Source organism: Primulina huaijiensis, chromosome 4 (assembly GCF_012295235.1).
Source record: "Primulina huaijiensis isolate GDHJ02 chromosome 4, ASM1229523v2, whole genome shotgun sequence".
Lineage (NCBI taxonomy): Eukaryota > Viridiplantae > Streptophyta > Magnoliopsida > Lamiales > Gesneriaceae > Primulina > Primulina huaijiensis.
In genome coordinates, this window is record NC_133309.1 from 20,169,892 (window position 1) to 20,187,717 (window position 17,826).

General features: G+C 37.0%; 1 protein-coding gene across 3 annotated transcripts; it reads right to left on the minus strand.

The window, feature by feature from the left end:
* Nucleotides 1-6,647: 6,647 nt before the first annotated feature.
* Nucleotides 6,648-8,383, minus strand: LOC140975363 (transcription termination factor MTEF1, chloroplastic). Of its 3 annotated transcripts, none has more exons than XM_073439035.1 (2): nt 8,217-8,383; nt 6,648-7,624 (listed from the first exon to the last, which is right to left on the minus strand). In XM_073439035.1, the coding sequence occupies exon 2, from the start codon at nt 7,610-7,612 to the stop codon at nt 6,716-6,718; it is 897 nt and encodes a 298-aa protein (XP_073295136.1). In that variant the 5' UTR covers nt 7,613-7,624; nt 8,217-8,383; the 3' UTR covers nt 6,648-6,715. The 3 variants fall into 3 exon arrangements, with proteins under 3 accessions (XP_073295136.1, XP_073295134.1, XP_073295133.1); XM_073439033.1 differs by having other exon boundaries at nt 6,648-7,659; nt 8,129-8,359; XM_073439032.1 differs by having other exon boundaries at nt 8,129-8,358.
* Between the last annotated feature and the right edge of the window lie 9,443 nt (nt 8,384-17,826).

Sequence of the window (17,826 nt, forward strand, 5' to 3'; positions counted from 1 at the left end):
TTTCAATCGATTTTCGAAATTTTGGTTTATAATCTTAATACAACTTCTTCTCCAAAGTGTTTTTGGGTGGAAAAAGAGTGTTGTGTAATTTTTTTCAAAATTTTTGGAAATGATTTGCTATATTTCACTATTTTTGTTCAACACTCAATTTTCTTCAAAATTTCCACTCAAACCACGAATTTCAAAAGATTTGTGTGATAAAATGCATAACAAGAGGTCTTTTTATAAGAAAAATGAGATGAGATGAATCGCTATCCATAGAGCATGGGTACATCGAAACCACCATCAGTCACTTCTACAACCAAGAGATCTCCATCAAAAGGGCAAGATGTTGCTCAAAAGCCGAAGCGAAGAAAACACCATTTGGTGTGTCATTACTGTTTCAAACCTGGTCATATCAAGCCCTATTGTTTCAATTTTAAGGAAGACCACATGTACAACAAAGTAAATCGGATGTTATCCTGAGTGTTGCCCAACACCCGCAACACCTCCAACCATCGACCTACTCTATAAAAAGAATTTGGGTTCCAAAAGTAATACTACACCGTAATGTTGTTTATACATCATTAAAAACTAACACATTAGGTCACTGGTACTTTGATAGTGGAAGTTCACGCCACATGACAGGTTCAAAAAATACCTCATGGACTATGTGGAACAAAAAAGGTGGTAGAGTGACATATGGATGTGGTACAAAAGAAAAGATTTTTGAAAAAAGAACACCGAATGTTGAAGGCTGCCGAAACTTCGCAATGTGCTACATGTCGAGGGACTAAACTCAAACTTGATAAGCATTAGTCAATTATGTCATGATAAATTGCATGTTAAATTTAATAAAAATTCGTGTGAATACTTTGATAATGCTAATATGTGTGTTATGACAGGTACAAGGTCTGCAGATAATTTCTATCAATTAGGAGATGAACTTACATGCAAACATGCAAAAGCGAGTGAACTTGATATTTGGTAACAAAAGTTGGGTCATGTAAATTTCAACACTCTAAAAACCTCTGTTAAGTATGATGATGTACGAGGTATGCCCAACTTATCATCTGGAGTACTATATGTTTTTGGTGATTGTAAAAAAAGGTAAGCAAACTTGGGTATCACACCCTGTGTCACAACACTTTGGAACAACACGTTTCCTTGAGTTATAACAGATGGATCTTATGGGTCCTATGAAGTGGAAAGCTATGGAGATAAAAAAAATATTCTATTGTGTGTGTCGATGAATTCTCGCGTTTTACATGGGTAAGATTTATTAGAGAAAAATCAGACACTTTTGTTGCATTTAAAAATTTAGTCACAAAGATCACTAACCTGCATAACTTGAAGGTAATCAAAATCAGGACTGATCACGGTAATGAATTCGAAAAGTCCTTATTTTTATCTTTGTGTGATAAGAAAAGTATATCACATGAATTTTCTGCCCCAAAAACTCCACAACAGAATGACATAGTTGAACGCAAGAATGGAACACTACAAGAAATGGCTAGGGTGATGCTGAGCTCAAAGAACATTTCAAAGCTTTTTTGGATCGAGGCCCTAAACACTGCATCCCATATCGCAAATTGTGTGTACTTAAGAAACGCTTCAACTATGACACCTTATGAGATAATCATGAGAAAAAAATCAAATCTTAAATACTTTCATGTTTTTGGGTGTGTATGTTATGTCTTAAACGACATAGATCACCTAGCAAAATTTGACTCTAAAAGCGATAAGTGTATGTTTCTTGGATATGCTCCAAATAGTCGTGCTTATCGTAAATTTAATCTAAGAACTAGGGCTATTATGGAATCTATCAATGTTTTCTTTGATGATCATGCAGATCTCAAAAGGAAAACTGCTGAGGATGACGTGCTGGAAATTTCCATCTGGGAAATCCAGGTGTTGCCCTGGATGTGACAACACATCACAACACGAGATCCTGCAGTGACTGAACCCGAAGATGAATAGCAAAGTGATGATGATACAATCGATGATGGAAAGAATATTCAAAACAAAATTTAGAGAAATCATCATTCGCCCAAATTATTGGAAATGTGTGTGGAGACATACATACCCGAAAAAAAGAAATGTTGACTACCGCAAAATGATCGGGTTAGTGTGCATGAGTTCCATGTACTCACAGGTTAGAAATTTATGTCTTCTATCTAATATTAAACCAAAAAACATTGATTAAGCATTGAAAGATGAATTTTGGATCAATGTGATGCATGATGAGCTTGAACAGTTTGTAATGATGTGTGGTATTTAGTTCCACCTCCTGACGATGGGAACATAATTGGTAAAAAATAGATTTTTAAAGATAAAATTGATGAGTCAGAAAACATAATTAGGAACAAAGTAAAGTTGGTTGCTCAAGGATCCACACAGGTAGAAGGGGTTGATTTTGATGAAACATTTGCTCCTGTAGCCCGTATTGAGTCAGTACGCATGTTGCTAGCTGTTGAATGTTATATGAAGATTAAACTCTACCAAATAGATGTCAAAAGTGTCTTTTTGAATGAATTTTGTGTGAGGAAGTGTATGTCAGGCAACCAAAAATATTTGAAGATCCACACAACTTGGATCGTATTTATAAGTTATAAAAAACTCTTTATGGTTTGAAGCAGACACCACGTGTATGGTATGGTAGACTGACCGATTATTTACTCGAAATTGGATTCAAATGAGGTGAGGTGGACAAAACCCTATTTATTCAAAAGTCAAAAGGTGAAATACTTATCTGCCAAGTTTATGTGGATGACATAATTTTCAGTGCATCTTTTCAAAAGCATGCAGATGACTTTGTTGAGTGTATGTCCTCTAGGTTAAGAAATTATGCGAATAATTTGATTAAAAAATTTGCAAGTGAAAATACTAAACACATGAAAAACCTATAGGCTCAAGTGAGAAACTTTGCAAAGATAATGTTGCCAAAGGTGTTGACAACACCCTCTATCGTAGCATCATTGGTAGCATTTTGTATTTGACAACTACTCGTCCCGATATTATGTTTAGTGTATGCTTGTGTGCTAGGTCTCAATCAAATCCTAACATCTCATACCTAAAAGCTGTTAAGCATATCCTATAATACATAGCAGGAACCATAGATTTAGGATTGTGATATACTCGAGAGACACATAGCAACTTAGTGGGTTTTTCTGATGCTGATTGGGTTGAAGATTTAGATGACAGAAAGAGCACAATAGGAGGATGTTTCTACCTTGAAAATAACCTAGTTTCATGGTATAGTAGGACGCGAAACTGTGTGTCATTCTCGACTGCTGAATCTGAATATGTGGCTGTTGTAAGTTGTTGCTCCCAAATTTAATGGATGAATCAAATGGTAGAATATTATGGCCTTAAATGTGAAACTCTCATTGTGTACAAGATTTATTAGTGGAAGGTTTGATCCGTATGGAATTTTTTTGGACAAATAACCAATTGGAAGACATATTCACAAAAGTATTAGACTTCGAGAGATTCTCCAATCTTATGAAATATTTCAGCATGTGTGCATTCTGATCACTCATGAATGTTGCCTTGGATGCTTTAACATCTAGGACAACATCTAACATGAATATGCATTTTTAGGAAATTAGGCATTCTGCATTTTCATTCATTTTGTTATATGTGATGTTCGCACTGTGTTGGCTAATTTTTTTGATGTGCTGTCAATTTTTCAGTTCTATTTGAAGCAACAGACTTGGCCATGATATGTGCTATGACGAAGTCACTAAGTAGTTGAAGGATGTTTGTGATTATCTTGGGCTCAAGAGGTTATTAGTGCTCAACAAAGAAAACATGCTGAAAAACTCTATTTACTAGAAATCTAATATTTATGATGGCTTAGTGGTGTTAAGACGATGTGGAATTTAAATCCGGAAATTGTTTTTCGAAGTCAATTTGCTAGATTATTATCGCATGTCTTGAGGAGATTTTCATAAGTTTTGTTTTAATTTTTTCACCCGTTAGTTTGTTATCGTTAGTGAATCTCTGCAAAATTTGTTAAGCGATTAAAGGTTATTCTTACACGAGTGATTTTTACCGTTGAACTGAACGTTGTTTACCCATTGCCTATTAAACTTAATAAAATCTAATTGTTTTGGTATTATTCGCTAAAATCATTTCCGCATTCTGATTAACTACTCTCATTCGTCTCCAATCTAAAAAATGACAGGAAAATGTTATAATCCATAAGACATCTGAAGCGCACACAACACCCACAGACGCACTTGGCGCTCCGAACTGGGAAATTGTTCTTGTTGAGGAGGTTCCTATTCCTCTGGAAACAATAGCCCCAAGTGAGCTCCGGAATAAAATCGATATAGAAAACCTACCCGATTTTTATTTTATCAATCAGGTAATTCCGCCACCACTACCAGTTCACAGATCAAAATGCCAAGCATGATACAATCCTGACTATAATCCTTCAAAAAGATTTAGCTCCAAGGGAGAATCATCTGCAAGACCGTCGCTGGCTGACTCTGAGAAAACTTCTGGAGATTATTCGAAGGATGCTGATTACGAGTTGGTGGCTCGTAAAAGGCCCACACACCCTACTGTAAGCAGTTCCTCAGATGACACACTGTCAATTTCTAACACTGATGTTGCACCGCTTGACCCAAAGGAACCAACTCTGTCCGATGAGGACGAAGTCTCTCTGGCACAATTTCTGGCCAACTTAAAGAAAGAAAAAGGCAATGCCTCTGTTTCCGCCTCTGCAGACTCCATTGATGAACCTAATGCAAAAATGCAACAGGGATTTGCAGGCAATAAGCCTGAGGCCTTCAATGATTCATCGTCTAACACATTTGATGAAGTATTCGATGATGTTGCTGACATCTCTACTGACAGCGATGATGTTGAACTAGATGTTAAAGACATTCCAGACAACACTGACTGTGGAGATTATGATCTGAGCAAAGCCTTCTCAACGAAGTTCTACACCAAAATATCTCTAGCACAATGGTCTGTGTATGCCAACCAAGATTTTCTTGATGAGAAGAACGTGGACACATATGCCTTTTCTAGGCGGAATCTAGTGGCTTTTCTACAACTCCGCAAGCTATTTTCGACAGTTTCTGCTGTGGTATCATATTGCCGCAAACCAATTATTGAATTTTACACAAATCTTTCGCAAGGTGCTAGAGATGAGAGGTCAGGCAAATGTGGGAAAGTGTTCGTTCGAAACAGGGTGTATGAATTCAGTCCAGCTATCATCAACAACTTTTATCAAACTCCTGCAGATTTAGAAGATGGTTTACTATCGGATATCCATGATGCTACTTTAACAATTACCGGTGGCCTAATCAATCAATTTCCGGCACACCCCATTTGTCTGTCTGCCGCCAATTTGATATCTTTTTATTTTGTTCTTCACAAGATTGTGATCTGCAATTAGAATCCTTCCACGAACTCCACAATCGTCACAAGACAACAAGCTATGATTCTGTTCTCCATTGATACACATGGCACCTTCAATTTCTGTAGGTTGGTATCCAAAACAGTGCTCCAATTTGCTGAGGAAGGACTCAAATCATCCAAAATACCTTTTCACTCCCTGATTTATGGGATCCTTGAGTCTCAGGGATTCATTAGCTATATTGATGAGCAACTGTCTGATGTAAGCGAGATACTGAAAATTGCCCCTACTTTGCTCAAAGGAAACAAGAAGGTAGAGCTTCCTTTGTTTAAGCCCAGGGTTTAGAGACCTTGGACGGCCATCCACAGATGGTGTGAGCTGGGGCGGACAAATGGCCGTGTCATAGAGGAAATTCTCAAGTCCAATCCCACGAATTCCAGCTTCAAGCTTCAAACTGTTGCTTCCAGAGTAAATAATTTCCCTCGTCCAAGTGAACAATGGCAAGTTGGTTTGCTGGATTAATGACATTTGAAAGAGGTGAAGTTAAGATATTTTGTGTTGGTGTGTTGGTTATAGGAAATGGAAAAGACCAAAGGAGCAGTGAGCTCACAGCTCTGTGATACCAAGATGGAAAACATGAATAACAAGGATTCTTAGGAAAAAGTGTAAAGTGTGCAACGTCGCTTTCACTAAAATAATGAATAAATTAAAATCAAAGTTATTGTACAATATATAGAATAAATGGACGAATCAGAGGGCGTACTATGTCCATTTCCACCATCTGAATTTCAATCTGCCCCATTGCCTCCATAAGCTGAACCTTCACCCCGTTGCAAGCACTTAGCTATGTCTGCTGCTGATCCACATGTTCTTTTAGACTTCTCAACTTGATGCCAGTTCGAAAACATTATACAAAATAATGGGCAGAAAAATGGGTTGAAATTCTAATGGAAACAGGATGCTTTTCCCTGTTATGCAGAGAATTGCACTGCACACTCTTCCACATGATTAAGTTCAAAGATGTAATGCCATAAGATGAAGGTAAATAAATATGAAATGATCATATTACTTTCTACTATATAGGATTAATACAAATATCCATGGTGTTCTGCTATTTGGTTTGTGAAATTGAATAGACAGATAATTTCCTGAATAGAATTAAGCTCCTTAGGCACGGTTTGAGATTCAACATCACCGCATCGTCTACCATTTGGCTTAAATTTTCCAATCATCCTATATCCTCTTCATTTCATCCCGAGTCAAACGGCGCAGTAGAATAAATGTTAAAAGGCTAAATCATCAAGAGACTGTACTTATTTTCCATTGATTCACAAGTATACACAAACAAAGATAATATTACATTTATGCACTCCCTTGACTTATGAGCAATTCACTGAACTCCTCATCAGTAGCCTTCAACATCAATGGCAGTGGAACCTCGACACCTCTCTTTACAATCTCTGTGTTCCGAGGCTTTATCCTATTGTCCAAACTAAACGCAAAATACTGGGGAAATCTCCTCAGTTCCTCCAGACTCCCCTTCATTTCCTTCGCGAAGTACTCAAATTTCGGCTTGAAGTTACCCTCAACGCTGAATGTGAACAGACTCGGACATCTCAAGACCATGTCCACCGCATCAGATTTCGAAAACCCCAAGCTAGTTAGATAATTCAGCTTCGGAATCAGAGTTCTTTCGACACTGGAGACCAGCAAAATTGAGTCCTGATAAGCCAAAGCGTGTAAATCCTTGAATCCAAGTCTGTGAAGATAGAATAGAGCTGGCTTCAACTGATCTCTCACGCTGGAAATCAAGAGCCTTGGGCATTTGTTGATCACCTTTCGAAAATTCTGATCAGGGACTTTTAGATTAAAGGATAAGAAATGAAATACTGGGTTGAGTTCAGATTTTATGTCTGAAGTCAGAATCTTGGGGCACATGCCAAATATTCTGCCTAGATCTTTGAGATGGATGCCTTTGGATTGGAGGAAGGTGACTATGTCGTGGATTGAATGGAGTGAAGCTAAGCGGAGAGACGGATTCTGGGCCAGGGCACGGCCCGAGTTGACGCCCAAGATTTCCAGGCAAAGGACTTTTTCTTTGAATTGGAGGGAAATGTGTGCATGGGTTGAATGGTAGAGTGGGTGGTCACATAGGAGTGTTTTGGGTTTGGCAGTTAAAAGTTTGCTCTGCTGTTCCGAACATGAGGCCGATTTGGGGGAAGAGAAGCAGAGAGATGAGCTCAAGGCCGCCGCCGGCATCTTCAAACAAAACTGCAACCGAGTGACACAATCTAGATGATCAAAAGCTACAAGAAGAACTCCAAGAAAATAATGAAAAATATTTAAACACAAACACAATATAATACTGTTATTACAGCAAAAAAAAATGAGTAAGACTACTGCAAGTAGAAGAAATCAACAACCAGAGTGAAAATGCTACAATCCCACGCTACACAAACCAAAAGGAAGCTGTAAACCAGCTGATTCTACTGTCTAGAATCCTAATCTAAGATATTTGAGAATACAAGAAGCCAATGCTAAATTAGGATACTCGATCGAAGAAGGGACTTGTTGGGTACTCGGGAAATCAACCAAAAATGCTGAAAATCATTATATTTTATCATTCTCTTGGTCATTAAGCTAAGCCCGAATCAATATTTCAAGATTCTAACTTTGACGACTAAAAATGCAAGTTCCTTTGTCGATTCCCCGCAACAAGATTGCTACAATCTGCGATATGAAGCTACTAGACTTCGCATTTGCGACTTTATTTACCTCTTGAGAAGGAGAGGGAAAATGGGTGCAGAGCTGAAGCGATTGAAGCTCGCCATTATCAAGCAACGAAGAGTTTACTAATCGATACCTGTTGGGCCAGCACCCTTACAAAAAACACCTCCAATGGTGGAAAGAAACTGATTAGTTTCTTGGATTGAAGGCCAACGAAGAATGATCAGTTATATGTGGTGCCGATGAAGAATAGACAAAACGACTCCATTTTTTCGTTATCCTCATGCAATCCTCTGATTGGTTGCCACTCGATTTCAGACAAGATAATAATCTGTTTTTCAAAACCGACCCGACGGTTTCATAAAATGGATCAAGAATCCATCGAACCGGTTTAATTATCGACTCGACTATGAAATAATTGATACGCTTTTCATGTTAAGGAACGGGCCCTGCTGTTTATAGGACGAGCTTTAAAAATTTTTTTGTTAAAATATTTGAATCAACTTGTGAAAAATGCTTATTTTACAGATTTTTTGCTTTTCTTTTAGATTTATGAAATTTGGAGCTTTGTTTTTAAAAATTTGTATTACGGTGTTCATCGTTCCATTCGATTATACACAATTAGTTATTTTAATTTTTGGTTTTAGAATATTGATACTCACGGGAAGTTTAGGGTCCGATTCCGACAAGTGTCACTAGTCCAGAGACAGGTTTTGAAATTGTCCTGAGCCTGAAAATCACGAATAAGACCGTTAAAAGGGGGCCAGGAGGGTGTCCTGAAGTATCCCCTCCGACGCTCAAGTCAGAGACTGAGGATATATGGGGGGAGCAGCTAAGGATGCTTCTGAAAATAATATATTGAATGTATTATCATACGCTCAAACTTGGTATTTATAGGAGAATATCTGGGCCCTTAATGGGCTTGTCTTCCCTTTGAGCTATGGATGGGGCAGGGATAGTGGGCTCATCTATGAGGTATCAAATATATAATTTGAATATGAACTATTTTACTTCAGTTAGATTCGTTTTTTTAAAATGAAATATTTGGACGATTATTTAAATTAATAATTATAATAGATTTTAAAATATAAAGTATTATCTTTTTAGTTAATTTTTGGATGAAATTTTTAAATATAAAGTGTAACGGCCAAAAGCCAACCCACGTAAACCATATACAAACAAATGAATTAAATTGCTTAATTGTTTTATTTAATTGATTTTAAATGTTTACATGATGCATATTATAAGATTAAGGGTCTAATTGCATGATTTTATGAAAACTGTAGATCTTACCCAAATATTCGATAATAGACTGGGGAAAGGAGACCAGAGACGATCAAGATAAAAAAAAAAATTTTCAATAAATATTTTCAAGTCTTATTAATATGATCAAATATGATTAAATTTTTCTAAAAATAGTAGAGTCCAAATTATTTTACGAGATAAGCTTGATTTTATCCAGGAAGCCGGTTTTGACCAACGGGGACTTTTAAAAGACCAAAAAATTATTATTTTTGAAAACTAATTTTTATAAAATTTTATTTTTCAATTAAATAGGTGTTATTGGGCCTAAATTACCTAAGATTAGTAGGTCCAATTGCTATTAAATTCAAAGACCCAAAACTTAATCCCATTAACATGCAAATTAAAATCTATAAAATAGAAATCCTAGGTCTTTTGAGGCTTCATAGAAGCCGTCCACGTCACACACCACACACACATAATTTTCAAAAAATTGCAGAGGAAGAAACAAGGATTCGTCGTCGCTCGTTCGTCCTTCTTCGCGCCCATGCCAACTATCGTTGAGCGTTCTAAAACGCAAAGGCACACTTCTAAACTTCTTTGACGCATCATTCAAATCATAATATGCATGTTTTATGTAGTTTAGAATGAAAAATATTTGACTTCAAATTGCTTATCTTTTTGACGATTATTTTCAAAGTTTTGAAGATTCTTATGCGTATATGAACATGTGATGATTTCCAACGGATACGCTGTCAATATAAGATGTTTAAGGGATGGAACAAGTGTCGTTTAGACACAAGATGAGGGTTGTACAAGATATTGAAGGGCTGTGCATGGTTAAGGCTTGAGGATAGGGTTTCATGGGTTTCATTGGGACATAAGGGTTCGGCTATGAGGGGTGGTGCACCAGGGCTCGACAAAGCTTGGTCACAGTCTTGTGCTGGCGTCGTGTGAGGGGTAGAAGGAGTCCTAGCATGGCTGGACTCTTGGTTCGCAAGGAAGGAGGTGCAATCGAGGGTTAACCTTGCTTGGGTGTGCACGGCTCGGGCTGGCTGGATGCGGGGGACTAGGCACAGGCAGGAATGGTCCAAGAGGGTGGTTCAGGGATGGCTAGATGTTGGAAGGCCGCGTCCAAAGGCTAGGAAGAGTCCTAGCACGGCTAGACTCCTAGTTGCGATAGGAAGGGCCGCGGCTTAGAAATTGCATGAGCAAGGGTGGCTCGCGTGGCTGGGGCTAGTGCGCTGGTCCAGGAAGGGCTCAGGTAGAGTCCAGGAGGGTCTGGTCAGGGTTAGGTCTAGAGTGGTTCGGTGGGGGCTCGAGGTTTTATGGAGGCGAAGGGTTCTAGCGAAGTTGAAAAGTGCAATTTGTGCACTTAAATTATCCTTATAATTCGTATAGATTGTTAGTTTTCTTGGGCGGAATTATGCGTCTTTTGTTATTTTTGGTGTGATTTGATGAATCTAGGTAAGGCGTATTACATGGGCGTGAAAAGGAATGAAAATGGTGCTTGGAGGAAAATAGTGAGCTTGGCAGGCAGAGAGCCTCGCGCACATACGCGATGTATGAAGCGTATATGCGCGAGAAGTGCCCACCGAAGACGACAAAACAGAAGGTATCGCACACATGCGCTAGACGAGGAGCACATATGCGCGTACGAAGGATTTCTAGATGAACGAACAGAGGACTCTACGCACATGAGCAGAGCTAGTGCGCGCACGTGCACGCGAGAAAAATTTACCCAACACACAGACAGTGACTTCCGTGCATATGCGCGAGGCTTGGGCACAGTGCAAATTCCAGATTTATTAGGTTTCATCGTGAGCTTTATAAAAGGGGAGGGGGACCATCGAAAAGGAGGACACTTTTTTGGCAGGCTACATCAATGATCGAAGAGCAGAAAGTAAGAGCCAATGGAGGACGGAACGCGAAGAACGGAGATAAAAGAAGCTCCGTCCAGATACGGAGATGCACTCTCATCTCTTTTCAACACGTTTTTAATTCGGTCTTTACTTTTACGTTTTTAATGATGACAAACAAGTTTTGTTGTGATCTAGACTCGAGTATGAACTAATTTTATTTCCTAGAGATTGATGTAGTTTTGGTCGAACCTATGTTATTGGAGTTTTGAATTTTCATTGAATTAATTCAACGTGTTTATTTGTGATTTCTTGTCTTTAATGCTTTTGGATTTCTGGCCATAATTCAATTGATTAAATAACTAAGATCTAGCACTCGAGAGAGGAGATTGAAATTAGGACTGGGGAAATCACATCGTCCGATGTTTATAACGTGCAAAAGACGTATAACTCTGGTGAATCCATAAAAAGAACCTTGTTTGCATATATTATGGTTACGTGATTTGAATAGATATATTAAAATCAGTAATAGATAATACAGTTCTATTTATCACTTGAAAAACAGAATAGAAAAATTGCAAGTTCTTGGTTAATAAACATGATGCGATTTAATGATGTGTTAGTCAATTTTAATTTAGCATAGGGGAGATCAGGCGAAATTGTATCTCTAGGAGGGGCTGGACTTGGTGGGAGATCAGTCGAAATTGTATCTCTAGGAGGGGCTGGACTTGGTATGGTCCTAGGTGGCTTGAGGATGGTTCGAAGGTTTTGGGATAAAAACATGAATTAGGGCCTAGGGTTCGAAATTGCTAAGAATAAAGGATATGGCTCAAACTGTAGTTCCCGGGGATTGGTTCGTGGCTCACGGAGGCAGTTCAGGTATGAAAAGCTTATGTTTAAAGTTTGGGAAGAAAATTTTAAGTTTGGAATTTATTCGGGATAAAAACGCTTCATGGTTTAGTAATTAAGGAAATAAATTGAAAGGCTCGGGTTACGTTTAAGAAAAATGTTAGAAATTAATTTTAAGCTTATATGATCGTTTGGGATAGGCTCGAGTCGATAAAAGTAAGGAAACGTCAAAATCGAGAATTTTAGTGTCCAAAGGCAAAACGATCATTTTACACCTAGCATAGTACAAAAAGGGTTGGCATTGTCCCGAAGGATCATAACGCCTGCTAAATGGTATTTTAAAATGTTTACGATGAAAATATTGGATTTTATGAATTATGATAAAGCTGTGAAATTTTTACTGTTAAAAATGTTATTTTTCAAAAGTGTGAAGGACCCGGTATTTTATGATTAAAAAGAAAAAAAATATTTTGAAGAATGAGAATTTACTGTGACATAAAGGATATGATATATGATTTTTGGGAATATCGTAAGGGAGAAGGCCCCAGAGAGATCTCGTTTACGGGAAAAGACCTCAGAAGGAGCCCAAAGATCGTATTTTCATTTTACATCGGTGCCTAGTGCCTGTCCCCATACACAATGGTGAACTAAAACTGATCAGTCGACCAGAGGATAAAGCAAGTCACTTCCAAGGATCAAACTTTAACTAAAATGATAAATGATTGACAGCTTTACGATTTGACGATTTATGATTTATTTATGATTTACAAGCTTATTTTGAATAAAAGTATGATTTTTAATGCATGTACTTGTATATACATTATTTGCTACTCATGTTTAGAACTTGCTGAGTCATTAGACTCACTAGGTTTGAATGTTGCAGGTGATGATGATATTGGGTGAGGCGCTGACGCTTGAGTGGATCGAGTCCGACAGTACTCTCGAGGGACATTGTTTTCCGCAATATCTTGATAGTTAAATGTTTTAAAAATTTTGTTAATGACTTAATTAGAGATTTTTATGCTTTATTTTGAAGTTAGTTTTGATCATGTTAGAAGATGAAGTTGTATTTTTGTTAAATGAAGATTTAGGAATTTTATGCACATGAGATTTTAAATGTTAAATTAAGTTTTGGTTATGGAAATGTTGAGTTAATTTAAATATGATTTTCGAAATTATGACATGTTGAACAAATTTTATCTTTTGAAAAATCTATTTTGGGCAAACCAGTTACAAGATCATGGTTACTCAGATAGGAAATAAACTTAAAGTTTATATGGTTCAACCTCTTATGTCATAACCATTTTTTTGAAAAATTGGAAGCTTTAAGACAAACTGGTGCATATTGTTCAGTCCAACTGACTTTGTAAGTGTTTCCACATCGATTGCCGGTTAATATGAACTCATTAGTTGAGTCTCTAACTGAACAAATGTGTCTGTCGAACTGAACTGAGAAGTTGTTGTCGCATAACTAACTGATGCTAATCAAGTTATACTTCAAATTCTCAACTAGTAAAACATCTTGGATAGTAATATTACCATGGATAAGCTTACTATTATCCACAGTTTTACCTTTGGAGTTGTCTCCAAAACTGATGTTTGGACCATTATATTTGATCAGTTGTGATAGCAGTTTTGTATCCCCTGTCATATGTCGTGAACATCCACTGTCCAGATACCAAATTGATTTTGTGTGTGTATCTTTCACCTGCAATCATATACAATATATAATTTTGGTACACACGTCTATTTGAGTCCTGAACTGATTAGTCCTTTAGGAACACAGACTTGGATCAGTCTAACTGACTTTTCATTTGATGTGTTTCAAATGGTATTTCTTAGCCTATGTGTGCTTCGTGTGTAGTGTGTAAATGAGACAATATGAGCTTTAGCCTTTTTCAACTGGTTGTTCAGTCGATATCTTTTCTGAACTGGCTTGGAGTTATAGTTATAGGAATATCCATTTAAAAAATTGTTGTACTTTTTATGTGACCAACTACGTGAAACATTTGGAGTTTTGGGGATATAACCAATACCATACCTCCTGGCCTTGTTCTCATTTACAGTAGGCTGAACCACTTGTTTACTTGACTCAAATTGTTCTTGTACCAAAGCTTATTTTACAAAGTGAATATATTTCAATTTGTTTATGTTTAGCTTTGGCTTAGTATCACTGGTGGACGTTTCATCTTGGTTGCTGAACCCTAAGCCAGTTTTATCATCAACTGATTTTTGCTTACTTTGCATTTCAGTTAACGTAGCTAATGATTTATTCCGTGCTTTAATCAGCTCAGTTTGCTTTGAGTTCTCAAGCGCCAACTGTTGAATCATTAACTGATTCTTGTTTCTTTCAGCATTGAGCTCAGCAATCTCCCGTTTAAGATTCAACAAATCAACTGATTCATCAGTTTCAGTTTTATTGCCTTTGGGATCATTTTGCTTTGCCCTGGCCTTCTCAAAAGATAAGGCAAGCTTGTGATACTCATTAACCATGTCGTGAAGTGTGGAAATGAGTTTTCTGTGTGAAATCGAATGATCTAAAGTCAAATACATGTTGACTAGTTGACTCCAGTTGTGTGTCATCTGCCATCAGACACTTGTCTTCTTCATCATCTTCACTGGAGCTGCTCAAGCTTTCAGATTCTGCCCATTTCGACTTGCTTTCCTCATCTCGAAGCACCTAATGCTTCTTTCTGTAAGCTTTCTTGTCATCTCTTGATCTTCTATTGTGCTCATGAGGTTTCTCTCCTTTTTCAGTTGAACCTCGACTGTCTTTCTATGGCTTGGGACAGTCAGCAATGAAATGACCAGTTTTGCCACAATTGTAGCAAGCATTAGGTTCTTCTTTAGAGTGATTCTTATGGTATTGTCTTTAGAAGTTTCCCTGGCTTCTTCTCATGAATCTTCCAAATTTTTTGACAAACAATGACATTGCGTCATTACTCATCTGATCAGCAGATTTGTCAACTAAACTAGTTGGTTCCGGTTTGCCAGCAGTTAAGGCAGTTGTGGCAGCTGGTGTAGAAGGTTCTCCTTCTCTGGTTTATAGTTCAAACTCGTAGGCTTTTAGATCAGCAAACAAATCATGAAGTTCGACCTTGTTAAGGTCCTTTGATTTTCACATTGCCATGATCTTTACATCACATTCTTTGAGAAGACCTCTGACCAGTTTTAGTGTCAATTCTTTGTTTGAATACACCTTTCCAAGTGCATTCAGCTCGATTACAATACCACTGATTCTTTCATCATATTCATGCATGGATTCACCAACTTTCATCTTGATATTATCAAATTTTTGGACAGCAACTGATAGTTTGTTCTCCTTGGTTTGCTCATTGCTTTTGCATAACTGAATCAGTTTCTCTCATATCTCTTTAGCAGTTTTGCACATTTTGATTTTGCTGAAAGTGACTTTATCCAGTGTTTTGTATAGGATGTCATTAGCCACGTTGTCCAGGTTGGCTTTCCTCTTGTCTTCAGTTGTCCATTCCTCTCTAGGCTTTTCAATATGTTGTGGTGCCCCTTCAGTTAGGGCAACAGATGTATTAGCTTTTAAAGTTTTCAGGGGTCCGTCAGTGATAACGTACCACATGTCGTCATCTTGTGCAACTAAATGAGCCTGCATTCTGATTTTCCAATAATCGAAGTCTTCTCTGAAAAACATAGGAATCTTGTTGAATGAAGACATAGTAATCAGTTTAGTGTATAAGAATATTCAAGGACAAGATTCAACTGCTCTGATACCACTTGATATGATCGGTTATGATCTGAAAGAGTGTTTAGGAGGGGGGGTTGAATAGCCACTTAACGATTTTCACAGCTTTTTGTAATATTGAGTCAGTTTAGTGATAAACTGAAACTCGAGAATCTTGTCAGTCGATATCAGTCAGTTAACAAGTAGTGTGCGGAAATAAAATGACTGAAAGATAGAATATAAACTGAAATAAGAACATAAAGATTTTATGGATGTTTTGAGATTTCAATCACTCCTACATCACCTTTTCTATCACAAAGATATGATTTTAAAGACTTTGATCGATACAAACAATTGCAAAGACTCACTTCAGTCTTGGACTTAACACTGCCAAACTGAAACTCTTAGTTTACAAATGAAATTCTCAGTATTCAACTGGACTTGAAAAAGATTTAGCACAACTGATCTCTTTAAGATCACGTTTTATAACAGCAAGGTTTGTGCTAGAAAAGCTCGAAGTATAGCCTGAGTGCTATCAGTAAATACAATAAGTGTGAGCTTTGAATCTTAGTAGAATTTCAGCAGAATGATTGCAAGTAAGTCGGATGTCTTTTGTTGTTTCGTCTCTGCTATTTATAGGCTTCTCTTCCAACAATAACAATTAATACAATTTGAATCTTTTATTTATCCTTTGTTTTCCATGTCAATATTCATCTGATATTCGTACACTGCAGCTTTTTCTGAAATGCAGCACTCCCACTATTAGTTGCAGTCTGATTGTACTGTTTGTCGGTTGAACGTCTTAATTCTTGAAGTATTCAGTTGAAAAATCAGCTGATAAACAATAGCTGATAAGCTTACAACTGTATGTAGCAACTGATCAGTTTCCAACTGATCAATCAGTTGTCTGCGTAGTTCAGTCCAGCTGGTTCAGTTGCCGTTGGTTATCTTCGCATTACACTTCAGTTAAGGCAACTGTCACTTCTCATATTTTGATCAGTTATCGCTAGTCTTCTCGATCAGTTAGTTCGATCTAATAAACGTTCAGTTTGTCAAAGCACCGAAATTTAGTTTCCAACACAGAGGGTCCGTAGTAGCTGAAGCACTGGAGTAATCCAATAGCTAGGAAGGGGCCTAGAAGTTCCTACTACGACACCACACTGCACTTGGCTCTACACATTTACAAAGCTAACCCCTGTCCAGTGCCTGGCAGAGCTAAAGGGGCTTCAATCCTTACTATTTATCCCCATCTTCACCCAGGTTAACGGGGCCTTACTTATTCATGGAGGAGATTGGAGCCTCGAAAAGCACTGTTGAGAGGAAAATCCTTGGCCCCTCTTCATTCTCTACAGGGTTCCAAACCCAACATAGATGACAACGAGGCAGAGATGGAAGAGATCAAACACGGGAATAAGAAGAAGAAATTCATTTTTTATTAACAAATTATGAATGATATTTTTTATTCTTATAGAATTTTATAATTGTTTTGGATAACAATATTTTTAAACATACCTAAATGATTAAAATGTGTTTCAATATCATTTCAAAATACTAAAATATCATCAATATAAACAATATAAATTTTTAAAATGTGTTTCAACATCATTTGAAAATACTAAAATATCATCAATATAAACAATTATAAAATTGCTACAAGAATAAAAAAATATCATTCATAATTTATTGAAATTCTGAAGGGGCATTTTTTAAAGCCAAATGGCACTATTGTTCATTCATAATGTCCTATTGGAACATTAAAAGCAGTTTTATATCTATCAAATTCTTTTATTTGAATCTGCAAAAACCTTGATTTTAAATCGAATTTTGAAAATATAATCGCATTGACAAGTCTATCTAATAACTTTTTTTATTAAGAATAAGATGCCTAATCCATTTTAAAATTTTATTAAGAGATTTATAATTTATTACTAAACGAGGAACTCCTCATTCCTGCTTAAAATGTTTATTAACATAGAAAGTAGTACATGACCAAGAAGATTGAGAAGGTTTTATTAAATCTTTTTCTAGTCAAGAATGAATTTTATTTTTACATAATTCTAAATATTCAGAATTCATTTGATAAGGACGAGCCTTGGTAGAAA